General features: G+C 37.7%; 2 protein-coding genes across 3 annotated transcripts; one reads left to right on the top strand and one right to left on the bottom strand.

Annotated features, from left to right (window-relative positions):
* Positions 1-90: 90 nt before the first annotated feature.
* On the bottom strand, positions 91-5,515 carry LOC117944679 (flavin reductase (NADPH)-like). Of its 2 annotated transcripts, XM_034871714.1 has the most exons (6): positions 5,279-5,295; positions 3,766-3,876; positions 3,240-3,383; positions 1,944-2,145; positions 800-964; positions 91-428 (listed from the first exon to the last, which is right to left on the bottom strand). In XM_034871714.1, exons 3-6 carry the CDS (start codon positions 3,372-3,374, stop codon positions 283-285), a joined length of 648 nt encoding a protein of 215 aa, XP_034727605.1. In that variant the 5' UTR covers positions 3,375-3,383; positions 3,766-3,876; positions 5,279-5,295; the 3' UTR covers positions 91-282. The 2 variants fall into 2 exon arrangements, with proteins under 2 accessions (XP_034727605.1, XP_034727604.1); XM_034871713.1 differs by lacking the exon at positions 3,766-3,876 and having other exon boundaries at positions 5,279-5,515.
* A 760-nt stretch (positions 5,516-6,275) lies between these two features.
* On the top strand, positions 6,276-18,111 carry LOC117944678 (serine/threonine-protein phosphatase with EF-hands 2). Its single transcript, XM_034871712.1, has 18 exons — positions 6,276-6,551; positions 7,421-7,480; positions 7,674-7,682; positions 8,513-8,640; positions 8,740-8,794; positions 8,886-9,061; positions 9,704-9,818; positions 9,979-10,025; positions 10,711-10,877; positions 10,968-11,004; positions 12,058-12,207; positions 12,305-12,634; positions 14,530-14,715; positions 14,801-14,943; positions 15,726-15,832; positions 16,262-16,428; positions 16,580-16,667; positions 17,182-18,111. The coding sequence occupies exons 2-18, from the start codon at positions 7,429-7,431 to the stop codon at positions 17,433-17,435; spliced, it is 2,211 nt and encodes a 736-aa protein (XP_034727603.1). The 5' UTR covers positions 6,276-6,551; positions 7,421-7,428; the 3' UTR covers positions 17,436-18,111.
* Positions 18,112-22,348: the final 4,237 nt, after the last annotated feature.

Consider the following 22,348-nt stretch of genomic DNA (forward strand, 5'->3'; position numbering starts at 1 on the left):
CATAATGGTAAAATTATTAATAGATTTTTTTTTTTAAAGGTCTGTATGCTCTTTGGAGCAATGCAGGTAGATTTATCTGCACCACTACTGCAGTCAGATTGAATAAAAACAGTAAAGTTGTGGACTGTCAAAAACTAAATAAAAATACTTCCTTTTCCACAGAGGCAAATATCTCAAACGTCCATATCTCAAAACCTCGACAATTTAGAAAGACATTACAAGAGATTAGTGTTTTTGGCTGAATAAACCCTTCATTAATGCCATTATTGGCTACTTTTTTTCTCATCTTGTAATGATGGCGACTCCCTTCTTGACCCAGGCGTTGCTGTTGAGTAGAGAGAGCATGAAGCGAGCCACGTCTCCTCTTCCCATTGAATTACCACCGCTGTTGGGAACGAAGTATCCCTCATGTGTCAGAAACTCCTGAGCTGTAGAAGACACAAAGATTAAAAACTGGGAGTTGGAGGCCATTACAACAACACAAGTTTTATTTTCTCCTTCAGAAGGCAAACAGTGTAGCCGAGACGAATACGTGCTGAAACCTCAAGGAAGATATAGAATTAACAAAAAGTCAGGCCCATTAATTTGTACAAACGTTGCATTGAGTAGTGAGAGTGCATGCTAATAAGTAATAAGATAAGCATGAACTGTTTCAAAATGGATCCTGAGGCCAAAGGGCTTCTTGGTGGGTCTGCCGCTAAGCTGACTGCCTTGTATGCTGTTTAAATAATCACACAGTTCTTGAGTCTGTTTTAAGGTTTGTTTCTGTCTCTTTTGGCCACTGCATGTCTGCATTTACCTGAGGCCGGCAGGTTCTTTAAACCAGGTGGGCGAACCACAGTCCAGTTGATGTCCTCAGACTTCTCCAGAAGCTTTTCCATCTCATGCATGTTGTTGAGGACGCCTCGGATCATCGGCAATAGGAGGAACCGGATGAAATAAGGCGTCTGCCCTCCAGAGTTAGCTACAAAAGCAAAAAAATTAAATAAAAGTATTCTCCCAAATTTCTCCCATTCCAACAAAAATGAGCATGGTACAATTTTTTTTTTTATTATAATAACAATCTTTTAATGTAAAGAACCATTTTCTGTGACATATTTTACACAGAAGTAGAACTTTGTCTCAATTCTAAAGTGTTGGTTTCAGGTGTTTGTATGCATTAAACCACTTAAACAGAAGTAACTCCTGAATATCCTGAAAAACACCTAAATTAACATATATTTCATAATTATAAGATATTATTTTATCAATTTAAAAGGCTTTAATTGTTGTACTTTACGCTTGAAATTCAATAGAAATATGTTATACTTCTTCAGTGAAAATCAACCAAAAAAACAGACTTGTACAAACTTCCATTTATGTTGATATCAAATAAGTGTAATAGCAATAGCAGCACGTGAAAGCCTGTCACCCAGGAGACCGGGGATCGTGTCCCACGTGTCACGTTTCCTTAACCCAACTGTCACTTTCTTCTTTTACTAAATCCAACCGTCCCGTACTTCTTTTCCAAAACTCAACCATTCCGTTGTTGTCCTGCATGTCATGGAAACGTAAGCCTACCCACGACCTTTTCCTTAACTTAAGGGACCGTGTTCATTTCACAGAAATCTTCTGTGGGTGCATCACGGAATTTTAAGGGGCTTTTTAATTTCACGGAATTGTTTAAATAAATAAGGAGGAACAATAACAGCCCCAATAAACCACAAGGCCAAACGTTCATAAGTTAGTTGAATAACTAGCTATACATATTTGATTGAATGCCACATACACACACTTGACATCTAAAAGTTGTGGTAAGTTATTTTAAGAAGGTTAAACAGACGCCTCACCAAGAATAAATAACAGTATATGAAGACAACTCTTCAAACCTCAATCAGATGTTCTTTTCTCATTATAAAATCACAAAAGGCCCCACAGATCATCATGTGTGCTGCTGCCCTTACGCTCAGTGAACCATGAGCTCATGGTGATGATCCTATTGACCCCGGACTCCCGCATGGCGCTGATCACACTGTTCATGGACAGTGTGTAGCCCGTCACCGCCGAGAAGAAGGAGACCGGAAAGCCGAGGCAGGACATGATCACATCCTGTCCTTTGAAGTGAGTCTTAAGACTATCTGCTGAGAAAATATCAGCTTCCACCATCTGAGAGCAGCAGACACGGGAACACATGTAATGACTAATGAGGTTAATTTAACTTCATATTTTGTCAACACATAATCAGAAACAGTGCATGATCAGGAATTTACAGACTATATGCTTTAATGTGAAGAATGAATGGTTAGTCTGTCTTTTAGTTTTTTCGGATTTCTCTAAGACTTCCGCTGTCTGTGGCACTCATTGGTTCCTAGTGATGACTAAATCAAATAAATCTTTAAAAACGGGTTAGACATTTAAAAGTTTAATTTAAAAAAGGAAAAGCTAAAACAACTGGGCTCTTCATTTCTTCTCCACTTTAATCTTAATTGACTAGCAATTTGCAACATTCAATAATAACTGGAAAACAGTTCACAGTCATTCACATTTTTCCATTAATCATGCAATCCTGCTGATGGATATATTTAAAGCTTTTTCCTGTATCATGTCCATTTTTCTTCCAGTTGTGTAACTTGTAGTGTCGGTTAAGAATGTCTAGCCATTCCCATGTCAAGGAGCGCTACCTTTCTCCGGGGTCCCTTTCTAGTAGCTTTTTTCCTGATGATCAACACAAATATCTCTGTTACACTTTCTTGAGATAAAGAACAGTGCAAGACATAGGCATCCTAACATATATTGTAGGATTTTACATACAATTTTGAAAAATTCAGAGCAAATTGTGAGTATTTACAGCAGTAGGATGGAGTATGTTGGATTGATTTAATAGAGTGCCACTTTTAATCCTACTCAAGTGTCACTAAGTGTTTGAGAGACATCAACGACAAGACAAAGCTCTATGGCACAGAGGAATCAGATTTAGTAGGTGATACTACCAGGCTTATCTTCGCAGTGTTGCATTAAAGTCCACAATGTTATTTGCGCTGCTGTGTGCACAGAAACACACCCAGATGTTAAACGTTTGTGGCTTCTGTTCAGAAGAATAAAAAACCCTTAAGGTTTTACCTTATACAACCCTTCTTTGGACACAATAAAAACATTTAGCATGTGACATCACACTGGGTGAACTCTGAACATGCAATGAGCAGCAACATTAAAAAGACATGCAGCACAACCCAAATGAAACAAATCCAGTGTCACGTTACCTTGAGATTATCGTGATGCAAGCTGAGTTTTCCCGGGTTCCTGACGATGGCGGTGACTGTGTGACCCTGCTGCAGTGCCTGGTTGACCAGATACTGCCCAGTCTGCCCAGTGGCTCCCAGCACGGCAATCTTCATCTTCCGACTCTGAGAAACGCACACAGAGCTCAGACAGAGCTGAAGCTTATCAATGGACGATGTGTTAGATGCTCTGACTTCATAACTACCTACAGGGTGATTCCCTCCCTGTTTGGCAAGTCCAAGTGTAAAACGTTATTATGGTGCAATAAAGCAATTATCTAGGGGGAATTTACGTTTTGTAACACTTTTTGGATTAGGGCAACAACAACCAGAACAAGTTTAACAATGTTTGCTCGATTAATAATTTGTATTTTTATGAGACTGCCAAAATGGTTGCAGATTCTTTAAATAAAACTTGTCACTCAAATAATCAATAAAAATGACTTTTCAGAATAAATAAATAAGATTTTAATATGTTGTTGCTGTCCCATCTCAGTTGAAAACTTCTGTTTGATGGGGCAAGAAGAACAAACACAGGGTGTCTTTGTTGAATTCAAACTGGGCCAAATGGATTCATTCTGCAGCAGTGGAGGACGACAAGCTTGCTGGTCAGATGTCTCTGAAGATATTAATCAGATACCGTAAACTGAATCTCAAATGATGTTGGTTAGATAAGTTTTCAGAAAATGTATTTCTTGGTTGATGATCCAGTAGCTGCTAAGTTCAAAATAATTGGTCAACATTTAGCCACATGATGCACTTTAAAAGCAGCTGTTTAAAAACTATTTTCCTTTTTTATTAACACTAACCCTTAGATAAAATAGACTCATGGATACAGTCTTGAGGATAACTTCAATTCAATTCAATTCCATTTTATTTATTTAGCGCCAAATCAAAACAACAGTTATTTAAAAGCGCTTTTCATAACAGAGCAGGTCTAGACCGTATTCTGCAATGTCCTTTCCAGAAACCCAACAATTCCCACCAAAAGCAAGTACTAGGCGACAGAGGCAAGGAGAAAACTTGCTTTTAAGAGTTGGAAACCTCGAGTAGTAGGTGGTCGGGTTTGTAGGTCAGAAGAAGGATTTTAAATTCTATTACCAATAGATAACTAACTGTAGATAAGTACTACACTAATCCTTTTGTGACCTATAATCTAATCAGAAGTCAACGTCCACCTTATTGACATTTAAAATCTCTCCAAATAAAATAAAATAGGGGTATTTAATATAGGCTCTATATAATGACACAAATATATTAAGAACTGTGCTTGTATTAGACATGTTAAAACCATAAATTGCAATCTCACTAAACTTACAGATATTAAAGAAATATTAGATATGATTTGAGGAATACATATGAAACTGTAAGAGAAAAACATTTTAAAAAGCCTAATTTTTTCTTTATTATTACTTTAATTTGTATGTGTGCGTGTGCGTGTGCGTGGGTGTGTGTGTGTGTGTGTGTGTGTGTGTGTTTGTATACGGATGTGTGTAGGCTACGTGTGTATGTAAATATGTATGTGTAAGCGTAAATAGGTGTGTATGTGTATGTATATATAATTTTTCTCTTATCGATTGTGTGTATATTTTTTGGCAAGTGGCTGCATGAATTTATATGTAGCCTATGTATGTGTGAATATATGCACACTAGGTAACATAAACTTTAACTAACTGTTATGCATGTCGTGTGTTTTCGGTAAAGGATGTCAAGATGTTTGGCTAATGATATGTATTAACACAATAAAGTGTAATGAAAACGAGATTAAAAAAAATGTCACCAGTGTGCTTTTGCACTGGTCTCGGAACCTAAAACGCACCACTTTACAGAAACCACAAATGACAACGAGGAAGTAGTAGACTAAGCAGCATTATGCATGGAATAAAAGAAAAACTGTTATAAAAAAAGAACGGCAACATATTGTCTTTAAAATACCTCTGGCAGTTTGAATAATGATTTAAGGTGTAAACTTTTCCCATGTTGTAATGGTAGCCTACACAAGTAAACATTACCGAACTCACCTCCGCCATGCTTTTTGGCTTTCAATTTCAAACGGGAGTGAGGGAGGCGTTCAAGAGCTGTGGAGTTGAGGTATGTTTGTAAAGCAACTGTTTTTAAAAGTTATGAATTTTATGGATTTCAAATTATGTTTTGATGATACGCAGGATGACATTACATAACCTTTTCATATAAATATCGCAGCGACTGAAAAACTAAGGTTACATGTATGCTAACTGGTTAGCCGTTCGTCAGAAACTTAGCTAACGTTAACTGCTAATCAGTGATTTGTTAATCAGTCAAAAACATGGATGTATTAGGTTAAAAATAGCCTAGCTAACCCCCACAACTTATCAAATGTAGGCTAATATTTGCTTGTTTGTCGGACAAAATAAAGATTTGAACTGGTATTTTTGTGCATCTATTTTTTATTATTATTACTATTATTATTATTATTATTATTATTATTATTATTATTATTATTATTATTATTATTTATAGACTTATCAATTGCAAATGATTGGCGAAAATGATTGTGTATATCGATAAGATCGTGTATCTCTGATTGGAGTGTGTTTAACTCAGCACTAACTCAGCACTATAAGCACTAAGTGCCTGGCAGTTTTTTTGGCTTTACATTTGCCGAACACATTTGAGGTCATAAGAAACTTTAGGCCTACTCAAATACTGAAACATGCTCAAATTAATCATACAAGGCAGTGTAAACATTTTTGGTTTTTTTCCCCCCTGCCATGAACATACCTAACATAACTGTCAATGGACCATATCAACACTCACTGCTGCAAATTAAACATGGATGGTTTCCTCATTAGGCATCGTTAGTAACGATATAAACAAACACCTGACCACACACGCACTTGTATTTAAAACAAGACCAAACCCAGATGCATGCATCCCTTTTGCCACCCATATGTCATCCTGCACTTTGCCATCTTCTCATAATACTACAAGTCTAGTCGCATCAAGTCATTAGCTCAAGTAATCCCTTGTGGCTTGGTGCCTTCATTATGTGATCAAGGGACTTTGAACTAAACTAGCTTCAGCACAGAACAAGGGAGCTTCATACATGAGGCCACTGTAGTGAGTTACTGGGTGCTGCTGCCATTCATCCCCCTATAGTATAATGACCAGTCTGATTGACTTCTTGCAGTTCTTGACCTGATCCTGCTGGATTGGTGGAGGATGAAACAGGGCAAATGGCTATTTAAATACTTATTGAAACTTGGGAAAGCCAAACAACTTGGGAGCTGGTGACTGGATAGAGGAGGTGACCACGTAAGTAAACTGCTGTTTTAAAGATTGCATTTAGAGTACCTTTTTTGTTTTGTTTTTATAGATTTCTCTAGCACTTAGATACATTCAGTAATCTTAAAATGAGCAGATAAAGACATGAAATTAGATGAGATCTTGACAAGATCACATCTAATCTCATCTTTCAATTCCAGACGTGTTTCAAGGATTACTCAAAGAATAGTATAGTCCACTTCAAATGTCAGGAGATCCTGTGATAAGGAAGATAATATATTGATGCAGCACACTGCTACATCTTTACATGTGACAAAAGCCACCCGTCTTTTGCTTTAGGTATGCCAAAAGCAGATAGAAAGTTAACTGCAAAGACAATCCGTTAAACTCTACTACCCTTAGAAATAAAGGCCCAAGCTATTGTTGCTTTTTTTGTTTTTTTGTTTTTAAATAGGCATATTTTGTTTACCTAAAACAACAGTTGGACCTGTCTCCTCAGTTTCATACATTGCTTCATTTAAGACTTCATAGGACTTAGATATAAACAGTGCTGCAGGATTGAGGCCAATCACAGAGATGAGGCATGAACAGCAGATAACAAGATTAAAAGGCCAAACGTCCCCCAGCTTCAGCTCTCCCGCTGCTGACAAGCCATGTTCTTCTTTCCGCTTTGTGAATGAATGGGTTATTTATAGGCCAAGACTGTTGCAGAGGTATTTATTTTATGTGTGTATGGAGAGTCTGGAAATATATGTATAGTCAGATGTGTGAGACAAAAAGTAATATAGCCCATCCATTTAAGAAAGAAATGTTTGATTCATTTTGTTATAACTAAACAATACAGGTAAATACAGAGTAGCTTTCAGCTGATGTGATGATATTTTTGGTGTTTTAAACAGGAACAGTCATGGGATGTGGTGTCACAAAGTCCAACCAGTTCCACAAAAACTCCGGAAAAGGTACCTATGATCCTTCTGCCAGCTTCAAACCACACACTGATACACTCTTAACCTTCTCAGATTTACACAACTCATCACCACAATGTCCCTTGAGTTATCTACCTTGTTCTGCACTATAATTGTAATCTGATTATTACATGTTGTATGAATGTATCAGAATTTGTTTTTGTCTTTCTGCTCCGCGCACATGCAGCTGTCACAAGTAAGCTACACCTGTCTTATTTTGTGTTGTTCTTGTTTGCTGGATGTTGAATGTGAACTCAAACCACACTTGTCTGGCTCAGGGCTAGTGGATAAAAAAATCTAAACAAAATCAAATCATATTTTAAACAGGTAGAACTGAAGTAAACACACTAGAGACAAAATCCGCTACTTTCACGTGAAATATCGAAAAGGTTTCCAGGAACATATAGAGTTCAAACTATGCTCTTGTAAATCTTTTCACTATTGGTCAACTCATGATTCTCCAGTTGCTGATATTTTTAAGCAAACAAGTTTTCTATTTTCTGTAATGGAGGACTGGATTTCAATTTGAAAAGTATGCTTATGTAACCAATAACTGACTCAAACTAATAAACCAATAATCTACTAAAGAAGTAGAGAAAAAAGCTCATAGTCAGATGGGAGTATAATATTTTTTAATTTCTCCCCCAGTTATAGTCGTTGGCCATTTCTGCATCTTAATATAGGATGGGGCAATATAGCAGAATTGATATTCTGCTATATTGGTTATTTTCTGATCTTGACATGTTCAACAATTTGGCAAATGTAGGCAATGTCACACTCTCGTGTGAAAAACAAGTAGTTTTGCTGTATTGTAGTCATCTTTTTCTTATTAATTTTAACAGCAGAGGTTTGAAAAGCGATAGCATTATATGATTGTGTCATTTCAAGATGATTCCACTGAAAGTTTATTTTTCCACCGAGGAAAATCCTGCATGTGGTTTGTGTTTACTGTAAAGAAGTAGATCATCTGATCCACCTGGATCTCTGCAGTGATTGATATTGTCGGATCACCTGTTTGTGTTTCAGCTATAAAATCTGCCATCCTCATTCAGCGATGGTATCGTCAGTATGTCGCCCGCAGAGAGATGAGACGGAAATACACGTGGCACATCTTTCAGTCCATCGAATACTCAGGAGAACAGGCTCAGATAAAGGTGAGAAACTACCACAGATGATCCACTTTAGTTCTGTATGTTTGCTGCAGAGTAATTCTCAAAGTAACGGCTCAACTTTCATGTCTCCTCTCCGCGTAGCTTTATAACTTCCTCGGCTACCTCATGGACAATTTCACACCTACGAGCAATGAACGTAAGACTTTAAACTTCAACGGACAAACTTTATTGTTCAGGAATGTCCCTGAATCTCTGAGTTTGAGCTCTTGTCTTGTCCTTTCTTCCAGGGAATTTGATCTCGCACATCTTCAGAGATAACGAAGTCTGTAAGGACGCAGAGTGGGAGAGGTTTTTCTGCTATAAGAAAATAGAAGTGCCAGAGATTTACTCAGGACCTCACCTCACCTTCCCTCTGACGGTAGAGCAGGCGGTCGGGCTGGTGGAGGCCTTTAGGAACAAGAAGGTATGTGCACACAATGGCTTTACATTCCAGTCTCTAAAAAACCTTTTACCTCACTCACAGCTCATGTTCAAATTCAGTTGTTTTGTATCATTACAGGGGATAGATGCTTCGATTTCACTAGACCGGAAATAACATGACCAGCATTTTAAATTCTGATATTTTACTTAAAACTGACAGAATGGCAGATCAATATTTATTTTTGATGACATTTTTACTGTGAATTGAGTTTCAACAGCAGGATATTGCCCATGCATAGCAAAAAGGCAGTTAAGTCATCCTTAAAAAAAAACATTAACAACACCTATTATTTGTCTTAATATTTACTGTATAATTCATATGCAATATCACATGTATGAGTTTAAGGAGTCTGAGTTGTCTTTTTGGTGTTGAGTTCAATTTCCACAGAACAAGTGTCAGTTGAAGCCAATGCTGCTGTTGATATTTTCTGTTTGAATTACTGACTTACTTTTTTAAATATGTCTTTAAGTTTATTGAAAAGCAATCTTTAAATATCATGCATCATTAGTGTGTTGTTGTGCATGAAAAATAAAAAGCAATATCACAGCCATTGTCAAACCCTGAAATATGCCTACCTGTTCATGTGTCTGAACCCTTCCTGCTAACAAGTCTCTCTCCCAGTAGCAGCTGCACTCGCGCTACGTCCTCCAGCTGCTGCTTGAGACGCTGAAACAGATCCGGCTGTTACCCAATATCAACCGCATCGCTACCTGCCAAAGCAAAGAAATCACTATTTGTGGTGAGATTCGATCAATTTATAATTTGAGAACTTTTCTTTAGCAAAGTTCCAACAACTTTATGACAGAAATGTAGACAGTTTGTAGTTATTGTTGTGATTTATGTGTTTTATTATTATGTAAGTGTGTATTGAACTCTGTTAATGTATTCACACCATGCAGGTGACTTGCACGGACAACTAGAAGACCTGCTGCTCATTTTCTACAAGGTCTGGCATTCATCTTCTTGAATCTTAACATTTCACAAATCCTAAATTAACTGAAGATATGCTTGTTTTTTTAGCTTATGACCTATAATTATTTAAGAGGCATCAGTAGACTATAGTTCTCTGATTTTATTATTTGAGTCAAAAAAACTCTCCTCCTGTACATGAAGTAAATCAATAGAACTGTAGTGCTGCGACTTAATAATTTATTTGATTAATTTTTTCCCCCATTTGACTGATTGTTTAGTCTAGGAAATATAAAGGAAAAAGAAATAAAAAGCCCTAAGGTGTCTGTTACATCTGACCAAATCTCCCAAACTCCACTATTCTATTTTAAATTATGTAAAATGGAAAACAATTGGAAATTCTTACATTTGAGAAGCTAAAATTGAGTTGTCTTTTTAGATTTCTTTCGTGCTTAATCAACTTGAATGATTAACTGATTATTTAAAAAACATTGCTGCTTAATAATGCATTGATCAACTTAAGAATAAATCAATGTGTTGTTTACCTTTTTACTAGTTTTTGATTAAAACAAAGCTGTTTAGCTGCTGCAGTCTTTTAACACTACAAATCAATTTGGAGTGAAACAGGATCTGTGCTTTCACCCTGTGTGCTTTGGCTTCTCGTTTGTTCACATTCAGATTACAGAATGATTTTCGAACACATGTATTTGCCTACATTACAGAATGACATGCCATCCATGGAGAAGCCCTATGTGTTTAACGGAGACTTTGTAGACCGAGGCAACGACTCCATCGAGATCCTCCTTGTCCTGTTTTCATTCATGCTTGTCTATCCGAGTGACGTCCACCTCAACAGAGGAAACCATGAGGACCATATAGTCAACCTGAGGTAAAACTACATCTAATTGGGGGCAGTGAATCTAAAAAAAACAACCACTTCATTTCTAACTCTTATCCTGTTTTTCTCTGGCCGATGTAGGTACGGCTTCACAAAGGAGGTGCTGACTAAATACAAGGTACGTTTATATCACCATACAAACCTCAACACACTCCTTTTTCTGATTGTTTACTGCTCGGTATTAACACCTCATTACCATAAGTAAAACTAACCAACATAGCCAAAGTGTGTTCTAATCTGTTCTATCCTTGGAGCAGAAAATTTCAATGGTTTCACATTCCCAGTTAAGCTCGACGTAGGCTAGCTTCTACGATACTGGTCACTCCTCCTCCAGCTAAGAGGATTTGAGGTAATTAAATCAGATGACACCTGACTCTCCTGGCTTCTGATGAGTCAGAGAGGTCCTAGCGCTGTGGAGATAGGTCTGCTAATGTGAGACCAGAGAGGTCAAGATGCTCGAAAGATGTCCCAAATGTTTTAGTTTACTGTCACTGGTTAAGATAACAGGAAGTTTGAATTCCTGCTACACTATGAGCAATAATTTCATTGCAACTTTTTTTTACAAACAGGCATGAAACTCATCCCAGTTTGGATGTGGGTTCATTCCTAGTAGTTATTGTTAACCCCTATTTCATTTTAAATATATTTCTATTTTATTTAGCATATCTCCTATCAATTAAGATTATAAATTGATATTAAACAGAGAAGGTATAGAGAGAATACATTCATAGAAAAAAAGGAATTTGGTCCTTTATGAGGGATCATAAGCTAAATTGTCATTCTGCAAATGAAGGAATATATATTATTATTATTATTAGTTTGGTAGTTTAATTTGTAATCTTTTGTTTTTATTGTATGTCTATTTATATGATCTCTTTTGGTAGTTTTTGTTCCGCTGTTCTTGTATTTACTTGTTCTGTTAGCACTTTATTACACAATAACATTTACAAATACAAAAATAAATATAAACTTGTTTAAATTAAACAACCAACTAAGAATTAGTAACAAGTTCCCACTTAGCAAAAATTAACAAAGGCATACCTTAAAAAAGAAAAGAAGAATAGTACAGACTTAAATATACAGTAGCCTATAAGATACGCTAATACATGTTGACAACAAACGTCCATAAAACTGAAGAAAAAAGAAGAGGAAAATTACTTTTTGTCCTCAGATGCATGGCAAACGGATCCTGAAGCTGCTTCAGGAGATTTTCAGCTGGTTGCCGTTAGCGACGGTGATCGACCAGAAGGTGTTGGTACTCCACGGAGGGATCTCCGACACAACAGACCTCAGTGTCCTCGCCCGAGTGGACAGACATAGTGTGAGCTGTCAAACGCAGATACTGTATGTTCAATTCAATTTTCTTATCAATTATTTAGAAAATCCCTTACTGTTCTACTCGACTCTGTTTATCCCAGTATGTCTCAGCGCTGAGGCCTCCAAAGAAAAGAGTCCAGGTCTCAGCAGCATCGTCCGTTGAAATAGAGACAGAGGAGGATGTCTTGTCCCACAACAAGCTCACCCGGCGTCGGACCTCCCTCACATATCCAAAACCCCTCGGCCGTGAAATCTTCCAGAACCGCTCGCTGCAGGACTTCTCCGGACTGATCAAAGTTAACACGGTGGATGATGTGGAGATCCACAGGAAGAGACCGTCCATTTCCATCCAGGAAATCAACAGACCAGAAAGTGACACGACTCAGGCTGAGTCTGTCACAAGTGAAAATGGCAACGAAGAGTGGAAGCAGGTGATGAATGAGTAGCGGGTGTTTGCACAAATGCTTGAGATACATTTCTATTGTATTTGTTTGCCAGAAAGTAGACTGTTCCCAAATATAGCCTACGTAGTTTTACTTTGTTTTCCTCAGCTTCGTAAAGTACCACATCAGTGGTTATTCCAGTGTTATTATTTGCATGATCAAAACTACAATATTGTAAATAATAAAGCTTATTTAAATTCAAAAAGCAGTAAAAAATAATATACATTATGCACAAAAAACACTAAAAAACACTGAACTGCTGGGGTCAGATAGCACATGTAGGTAGACCAGCCAGCAGGGAGTTGCAGTAGTCTAGATGTGAGATGATAGTAGCCTGAACCAGAACCTGATCCGCCTTCTATCTTAGAAGGGGACGTATCCTTCTGATGTTGTGCAGCATGTATCTACCCGATCGGGTTGTTGCAGAAATGTTGGTAGTGAGGGAGAGTTGGCCGTAAGGTGCCACACCTACATTGCAAATTATTTGGTTCTTACCAAGATAAAAAATCTTAGATTTAGAAGTGTTTTAAGAGGGAATTTCTTGTTTTGAGTGTTCAACTTTACACTACAATCTCAAGTCAAGCAAGCTTGTCAAGTCAAATTATCTTGCTGCATGGACAGATAATTTCCCTTGTTTTTAGTTTGTTTTACCTCAGATTTAGTGTTTTTATCTCGTTTTTAGACACCCCTTTTTTGCAGTGTAGCTTCCTAGCAGTCTGGGCGGAGCCTACTGCAGAGTTGTCAATTATGATAGTAAGATCATGGGTGGAAGAGGAAAAGCAGCTCAGTCTTGTCAAGGTTGAGATTCAACAATGAGAGATGTCAGTCAGACAGGCAGGCAGACTGGGGAAAATAGGGAATTATTCGCCTGAGTAGCTGTGGTAGAAAAAGCCATGTGGGTGAATAACAGAACCATGAGAGTTGGTGTACAGAGAGGGGAGGAGGGGACCCAGGACAGAACAAGGTTCTGACACAGATCCTCTCCAAGTTACCCGGTAGAGGCAGTCTTTGAGGTAAGATGGGAGCAGAGAGTGTATATGTTTTCAAATAATCTTATTTGGGAATGAAGGTCATCATTCATTAATGGTTTTGCTCTGTGAGTGAGTTTGTTGTTTGTTTATTTGTTGTTCTCAGTTCTTAAGTGAGATATTTAATTAGTGACTTTGTCATGTAGAAAAAAGGTTATTTTTGTCTCGGCTCTGTCCCAATGGACTAAATCAGTCCTGATAAACACTCCAGTGATAAACACTCACCTGTTGTGGATTGTTGCTTGCCTCGTCATTAATCCCTCTGCCGTGACTTCTCCACCGTCACCACAATACCTACAGGCTTTAGAAGTCAATGGTCTCATTTGACTCTGTTACCTGGTACTGGTTCAGGTCCAATATGCGTAACATAAATTAACAGCATCTTAAAATAACTTCTTTAGTCATGAATATAAGACATTATTTTATAAATTTAAAAGGCTTTACTTGTGGCACTTTAAAAGGATAGTTTGCTGACCATCATTTACTGTAGGTAATAAATTACTAAATTACTGTAATATAATGACTATGGATGAGTACTCCATACAGCCCCACTTTAAAAGATCCAAATGATCTCTTTAAATCTGAAATTCCGAATTAGAGATTACAGCAATATTTTTGCTTATGCAGTGAAAATCAACCGTATCACTACAGGGTCTATAATTAGATTTAGATCACACGGTCGTGCTCTGCAGATGCCATAGTTGATGTTCATATTTACATTGTTTTTGTACTTTTAAGGACTTCTAATCGATGTTAGTTTAAAAGTTGAGTTGGTTATTGTTTTCTTTTGTTCACTGAACAATCAGAAGATTAAAAGGTAAATCTCTCCCCCCTGTCTTTCCCATATGTCCACAGATCCTGGACCTGCTTTGGAGCGACCCGATGAACCAGGATGGCTGTGTACCCAACGAGGTGCGGGGCGGAGGCTGCTACTGGGGCCCCGACGTCACAGAGGACTTCCTGAACAAACACAACCTGCAACTAATCATCCGCTCCCACGAGTGTAAACAGGAAGGTTACGAGTTCTGCCACAACCGAAAGGTGAACTCAGACACTGATGGACCACAGATGCTGTAATGTTTTCCCAGTTCACTAAAACATGAAACCTTTCTTTCATTTGACTTAGGTTCTCACTCTGTTCTCCGCCTCCAATTACTACGATGTAGGAAGCAACAGGGGGGCCTACGTGAAGTTGGGTCCAGACCTTGTGCCTTATTTAATTCAGTACCAGGCCAGCAGCATGATCCGAGAGCTTACCGTGAGACAAAGGTACAAAGAACACAAAACATTCATCTAAACAATGTAAATCATCAGAGCTTCAACTAGTCCATCTGTTGATTCTTTTTGCCATTTATCAGTTAATTGTCTATAAAATGTCAGAAAAAAAACAGGGAAAATGTTTTTTACATATTCCCAGATGTAAAGGCAACATTTCAAATTGCTTGTTTTGTTCAAAACACAAAAGTGTGCAATGTACAATTATACAAAATAGATTAAATTAGCAAGTCTTTGCATGTGAGAGCCCAAAAAAAGCGAGAGTTCAACATTTTGGTAAATATGCATATTTTCTTTTTTACTGAACGGTAAGTATTAAGCCAAAGCCAACAGCCATATAAATTTAACACAGCATAAAAACTGGAACCAGGGGGGAAAAGCTAGTCCTGCTCGGTACAAAATATAACAATCTATCTGATTCATAATTGATCAAATTTAGCCAGCAGCTTTAAATCACATAAATATTTAATATATATCTTGTTAGTTTACATGGGGACAGAACCAGTCTGTGTGCTAAGCTACATGTCTGCTGGTTGCAGCTTTATATTTAATATACGGACATGAAGGTTGAATTGATCTTCTCATGTATTTCATGTATATAAGAACTATTAGACAAGACAAGAAATTGTAAATGAGAGGCAACACATTCCCAGACATTAAAATTCAATTTAATAGCAAAGTCCACTTTTTAGACAACTATTGTGTAACACTGTTCTGCCTTTAATTCTTTTCATTATCTGTTTATTATTTGTTATTTGTTGTTATCTTGTCTGCAGTGTTGGACGAACCGAGCGCTCAGCCCTTAAAGTCCTGCGGGAGCAGCTGTTTGCGCACAAATCTGACCTCGTCTGTGCCTTCAAAGTGTTGGACAGCAAGAATACAGGTGTGTAGTGTGACTGTCGGGAACCAGTTCAGTTCTCAACGGATCGGGTGTTACTTCATTTTACTAAAGATCTCTTGTGTACTTCCCTCTTAGTTTATCAAAAGACAATGTCTGGCTAGAGAGAAATGTGAGCTCCAAACGTTTAATCCCCATTTTGAAAGAGAAACCTGGGGTTGAGCAAAAGTCCTTCCAGGAACACCTGAGAGTTTCAAAGAAACCTTAATTGTTAATCTTAATTGTTTTTCAATTTCTGTACTGCAATCTCTCATTATTTCTTTAATAACATATGTGCCAATACTAATATATAAGTAAATATGGCCAGATAATATTAAGTTATTGGTTGGGCTTTACTTTTGGTGCTTTTGGAGTCAATTTTTCTGGAATGTTCATCGACCTGATTGGAAGACAATGCATTTCCACTTCCGTCAGGTTATGTGAGTGTACACAACTGGGCCACTGCAGTGGAGAGTGTGATGCACCTCGGTCTGCCCTGGAGAATGCTGCACTCTCAGCTGGTCACCAGTAAAACCAGTGATAGCATGATCAACTACCACGAGTGGTTCAACGATCTCGCCATCAAAGGAACCAATACAGATGTGAGTTACCTAGCTGTAGATGGTGGTCATAGAAATACTACTTTTGAATTCAAGGATATTGTGTATACATATCTTTCAATCAGACATACTTTAACTCAAACACACCTAACTACTGTTCACATAACAATGAAAGCACTTGCTTTTCTTGTAGCACATAGACCAAAGTCTACTTGAGACTTTATATCGCCACCGCTCCACCTTGGAGACCATCTTCAGAATGGTAGACACCGACAACTCAGGTAAAACTATTTATTTATTACTGAAACAAGTTTGTTTATGCTGTGAACATCTGTACACACCACTGGCTTCTTTATGTTTTCAATAAGCAGCGTATGTTGTTCTCTTGCCACTTAAAGAGAAAAACAACTTTATGGTCAACACATTAATAAAATTACTGTACTGACTTATGGAGACAATCCAATGAGAGACAGTGGAGGTGAAAAGTGTGTCAGGTCTGTTTAAAGTGTCTGTTGTGTCCAGTTAGAGACAATACAGACACTCAGAATACAGCCTCTGTTAATCCGACTGTAACATGCATAAGAGGCCACATTAGGCTACGGCCTCCGGAATCCTCCCAGTTAAGACAAGGATTGACCTACTGATGGCCACTGGTGTCAACTGATGGCCTCCCCATTCTCCAACTCTGATCACACACATTTTTTCCTCTATCAGCACTTCTGTTCCTATCATTGCATCTCTAATGTCCTCTTTTCTACCCTGCATCTTCAACCTTTAACCCTGTCCTCCTCCCAGGCTTCATCACCATCGAGGACTTCCGGCAGACCTGGAAGCTGCTGAGTGTCTACCTAAAGATGGAGATCACGGATGATACAATCTCTGACCTGGCCGTCACCATTGACCGCAACCAGGATGGCAGCATTGATATCGACGAGTTCATGGAGGCCTTCCGCCTCACGGACAAGAAGAGTCGGCTGGAGCGAGGACGCAGCATGTTCATAGGGACGGCCACCGACCTCACCAAGCTGGAGGGAGACCTCAACATTTGAGCAGAGAGAACAACCTTAGCCTCACCAGACAGCCAAGGGGATTGGAGGGAGTGGAGATAAAGCCAACGCAAGCTGCTTTAGTGACGCACGTTGAGACGTAGAATGCTGCTGAGCAACAGCTGTGTAGTTCACATGGGATTAGAGTGAGGATAGAGTTCAGGATATCTGACAGAGAATATTAATTTCCCATTTTTATGCAGTTGTATCCAGTGATGGTGCATGTGTGTGTGTGTGTGTGCGTGTGTGTGTGTGTGCGTGTGCGTGTGTGAATAACACAACTGCATTTTGTCTCTTTATTAAGTTAGGATTGTCAAAAACTGTTGTAAGTGCAAAATCCACAAACCAAAACAAATAGGCATTATATTTAGGCTGCATGATTTTTAAAGGTAAGATATCCTGTGTTTCCTCAAAAATATTAGAGTAGTGTAGTGTCGACTAACACAAAAGGAATGCCTTTCCACACTTAGACGCACTAGAAGTGTACTTCTGCTCAGTTTAGATTTAACTTCAGTACACTGTTTGGGTTTGCGGTATATTCGTGGGTTTTTGCTGGTAAAATATTTACCCTTCCAATCAGTGAACAGAGGGAGTGGCTGAGAACGATGACGGTGAGGTTGTGCACTAGTTTGAGTTGTATTTCTGTAATGGCGGCGGAGAAAGATGTGAGCAAAGCCATTTGGTTGTGGCAACGCTGGTGAATATCCAGAAGTTAAACACCGAGTGTTTGGGCCCAACGTTGGTGTGGAACACCCAGCCAGTAACACATTCACATTTTCAACCGCTACTTTGCTTCTCAGCATCTCATTACGACCAAACGGACACACAAATCTAACTTTTACAGACACCACTGACTCCAGATGTTATTAAATGGACGTTTCGGATGATACATTTTCAGTACGTTAATTCCCATATTCGTATCTCAAAAGGCTCAGTACAAAGACAATAATACATTTTATCAATCAAGCAATATCTCAAAAATATCCAAAAGCAGTTGTAAGTTACATGAAAAAAACATAACACATAACAAAAATAAATTAATATCTTTTAAATGCATTTTGTCATGTGTTCACATAGTGTTTCACCAGGAAAAATCTCCAGTCATATTAATCATACTACAACTAACAGCTATGTCATAAAAGATGAATCTACTAATTATTTTTTCATTCAACTGTTTGGCCTATATATTGTCAGAAAAATGCCTATTACTATTTTCTAGATCAAAAGGTGACGTCATGAAATGTTTTGTATTATGCAATTCTACATCAGTTGCACTAATTAATTGCAACATTAAATGTTGCTGGTGCCTTAGCAGTAGAAGTGTTTTAACTTCTATAGATGAAGTTACTGTAAATCTGCACTGATGATGTTTTGTATCAGTACCAACTGCCAACTCTGTCCTGGGGTCCCTCCTCGTCACAGGTGGGATTCAAACACTTCCTTTGTCCAGATTGGAGAACTCATGCTTTTATTCATTTTACTTCAAAATTTTACCTCCAAATTGTGGTTTTGAAGCCCAGAACAATTGCAGTTTTAAAGGGATAGTTTGATATTTTGTGAAATACATTTATTTATTTTCTAGTTAGCTGAGAGGATCATTACCACTCTCATGTCTGTCTGCTCAATATGTAGCTGGAGCCAGGAGACACTTAGCTTTGTTTAGTATTAAGACTGGAAACAGCTAGCCTGGTTCTTTCCAATAGACACTAAATCTAAAAACCAGAACCACTAAAGCTCACCAATTAACACATTTTACCTAACTTCAGTTTTACATACAAAATCTGTGAGTTTACAAATGGTGGTGGACAGATTTCTTTTCATTTTGGACAATGCCAGGCTAGCTATTTCCTTCTGTTTCCAGTCTTTATGCTAAGCTGAGCTAACCAGCTGCTGGCTGTAACATCATAGTCAATCTGTGTGTGTTGTCTTCTTATCTAAGAACTATCAGCAAGAATGCAAATACTAACCAAAACATTTAACTATTTCTTTAAGATTCGTAGACATTTTTTTGATAAATCTTCTGTTTTCATTGTTAAATAAAGTGTGCACATTGTTTCATATTATTATAACTCAACCAAAAGAAGAAGAACATGAGGAAATCTGTGTGCATTTGAGTAAAATTGTACAGTACAGTAAAACTTCAAATACATCTCACATGTAGCATTCATTTGTGTGTGTGCACATGTGCATGTGTGTTTGTGCGTATGTGTGTATATGTGGGTTGTCTATGTATGCTTATATTTGTATATTGGGGAAGTATAACTTATAGATATAATTTAGTAATTTAATATAATATTGTTTATCATTTCCCAAAAGACCTTGGGAAAATGTTTAATACTGGGAACCCACACACACACACACTATATATATATATATATATATATATATATATATATATTTATATATATACACGTTGAATATTAAACGCAACTGTAATTTGATATAACTAATATCTCAGTAATTTGATCAATAAAGATAACTGTTAAAACATATTATTATTATCCTTCCTGGCAAGTCAAAGTAGTTTTCAGAAACACCAGCAGGGGGTACAAAAGACTAGTAGAACGTGTTATAAAGAGGTCTGTGTGTGGCACTGTTATCATTTTAGATTGAATTGTAGTAGGACTCAACTGACCCGAGTTAAGGATACTAAAAACTCGCGCCTAATGAGTTAGCTAATTTAAAGACTCGGGCGAGTGACCACTCAAAGAACTTTGAGTCACCACTCAAAGAACTATGGATGATGATCAATGATGTGAATTGATGACTTATAGAATAATAAGTAACTATAAAATATTAAAAGTATCCACAAGAATTGGTTAATTGTGTTATTGAGGAGAATATAAAACAGTTAACAAGGCTATTATGAATTTGAGGTGCAGTCAGCACCAGTTAATGGGAATTCTTGGGGTTTTAACGGCGTTATCTCGCTATTAAGCCTCTGTGGTCGGCGCAGTAGTTTTCCTTTCAAATGGTAACGTTAATCTTCCAAGTGGGTGGATATTAAAACATGCCCGGAGCTGCCTGCAGTTTGATAAACCAACGAGGTTGGATTAAAAAGCACACCATAATTTACCCACACAGTCATCGACGAAGAAACGATGATGGTTTACCTGGAGAGAAGTTACAACTTGTTTTCGGGTAACTCCTGGGTCAACAGGATCTAGCAGATAAACGATAGCCTGTTTCCGTTGGATTTGTGGAGTTAGCACAATGACTATAAAAGATAACTGGTCGACATTTTCGGAAATAGGTTTATTCACTCTGAGACATTCTTAACAGGCTATTGTTTGTTTAATAAAAATTAAAAGTTGCTGTTTCACCTAGCTAGCTTATTTTTCTGCCAGTTGCCTTGCGTTAGCATTCATTGCAATATTGGTAGTTCAATATAAGACTCATAACTCTCTGTAAAACATGTATTTTTGACACTTTGCTTTTGTACAGCTTAAACAAAAGATTTCCCCTACATAAAGTGAGTGAGCTTTAGAGGCGCTGGTCTGCTGGCTTTTGTTACCTTAGGCCCGCCATGCTAACTTTTCCACGTTTCCAGTCTTTATGCAAAGCTAAGATACATGTGTCTCTGTGCTTTAATGTTACCTTTATTATTTAACAAACAAGCATGAAAGTGGCATCAAAATTCCTCTCATTCTCAACACTCAGCAAGAAAAGAAATTGTTGTAAAACATACTCAGATTATTTGATAAAATTAGCAATATCACAACCAATATAAAGGTACTCAGCAGAAAAAAACATCTCTGCGAGTTTTGAATTACTGATTCAGCCCTGTGAATTTCACTGGTCTAACTTGATTGTGTGCTTGTTTGAACTACTGTTTTATATTTTGTAACAAAGATTGTATATGATGATCAATGTTTTTTTATGTAAAACTGTAATCTGCAAAGAAACTACCATTGTCAGTAAGATCTAGTAAAATCTCTCAAATCAAGCAACCACTGCCCCATAGAGGTCACACAGTGGTGACAAGGGGGACAAAAGAAGACCTATTTTCCCATTGTATCTGAGGAGGGGGGGGGGGGGGGGCATGTATTGTGTCTGCAGGTGGTCTTACAGTTGTAAAGCTGCTGGAGCTTTGCCTTAATGAAGACATTTGAATGAAAGATTCCCAGTCAACAGGAGCGTTTCAAAGCCCTAGCTGTTATAGAGTAGGACCCCGCTAAACAGCTGAATGCCTATGGCACTAACCACAATATTTTCTATATATTTCTCCATAGTTAGCTTTAAAGTTACATTATAAAAAAAAAAATAGGCTTGTGAACTGACAAAGAACAAATGGAGGGTGGGAATAAATAATTTCATATTCAAAATGTAATTGTTTTGTGTGCTCAACCACACAAGCAATTATTTAATATATTTTTTTCAAAAATGTACGTACTGAACGCTGTGTCCACAGTATTTTAGCTATGACTCCTCAGATAACAACTCACAGAAAAATACTCCAGAAAATTATCCATCTTGGAACACTGTGTGTGCCTGATGACATGTGCAGATATAGAGATTAAGAAATTAATGATTAACACATTGATTAAACCATTACCTCAACCAGTAGGAAGCCAGAATTAGCATTTAGCCATACATTGTTTGATAGAGTTTTTCTGTTTTTGTATGTCCTATTTGCATAAACAATCAACAAATTCAGGTAAAAACCCTTTCATGCATTTCATGCAGCAACAAGATCTGTTTCGCCTCCCCTTGTCCAACCCTTCACTGTTTTGACTCATTTCTCTCCAGATCTACAGCAGATCTGCAACAAGCTTAGGCAGGTTTTTAAGAAGAATGGAAGGTTCATCTCATCACTGTTAAATGTGTACAGCTGTGGCTACATGTATTCTAACCTGTGGCCTTGGAGGAAGTTACAATCACCTCATCTGAACTCTTCTGAAAACTCACACCTATGG

The sequence above is a fragment of the Etheostoma cragini genome, chromosome 5, assembly GCF_013103735.1.
Source record: "Etheostoma cragini isolate CJK2018 chromosome 5, CSU_Ecrag_1.0, whole genome shotgun sequence".
Taxonomy (NCBI): domain Eukaryota; kingdom Metazoa; phylum Chordata; class Actinopteri; order Perciformes; family Percidae; genus Etheostoma; species Etheostoma cragini.

Excerpts from the sequence above, each read along its gene's own strand:
- LOC117944679 (XM_034871713.1), bottom strand. Across the intron at positions 2,146-3,239 it reads TGCATCACGATAATCTCAAG|ATGGTGGAAGCTGATATTTT; the intron begins GTAACGTGACAC and ends TGCTGCTCTCAG. Across the intron at positions 429-799 it reads AAAGAACCTGCCGGCCTCAG|CTCAGGAGTTTCTGACACAT; the intron begins GTAAATGCAGAC and ends TGTCTTCTACAG.
- LOC117944678 (XM_034871712.1), top strand. The coding sequence starts at position 7,429 with ATGGGATGTGGTGTCACAAAGTCCAACCAGTTCCACAAAAACTCCGGA. Across the intron at positions 9,819-9,978 it reads CAAAGAAATCACTATTTGTG|GTGACTTGCACGGACAACTA; the intron begins GTGAGATTCGAT and ends CACACCATGCAG. Across the intron at positions 12,208-12,304 it reads CCCGAGTGGACAGACATAGT|TATGTCTCAGCGCTGAGGCC; the intron begins GTGAGCTGTCAA and ends TGTTTATCCCAG.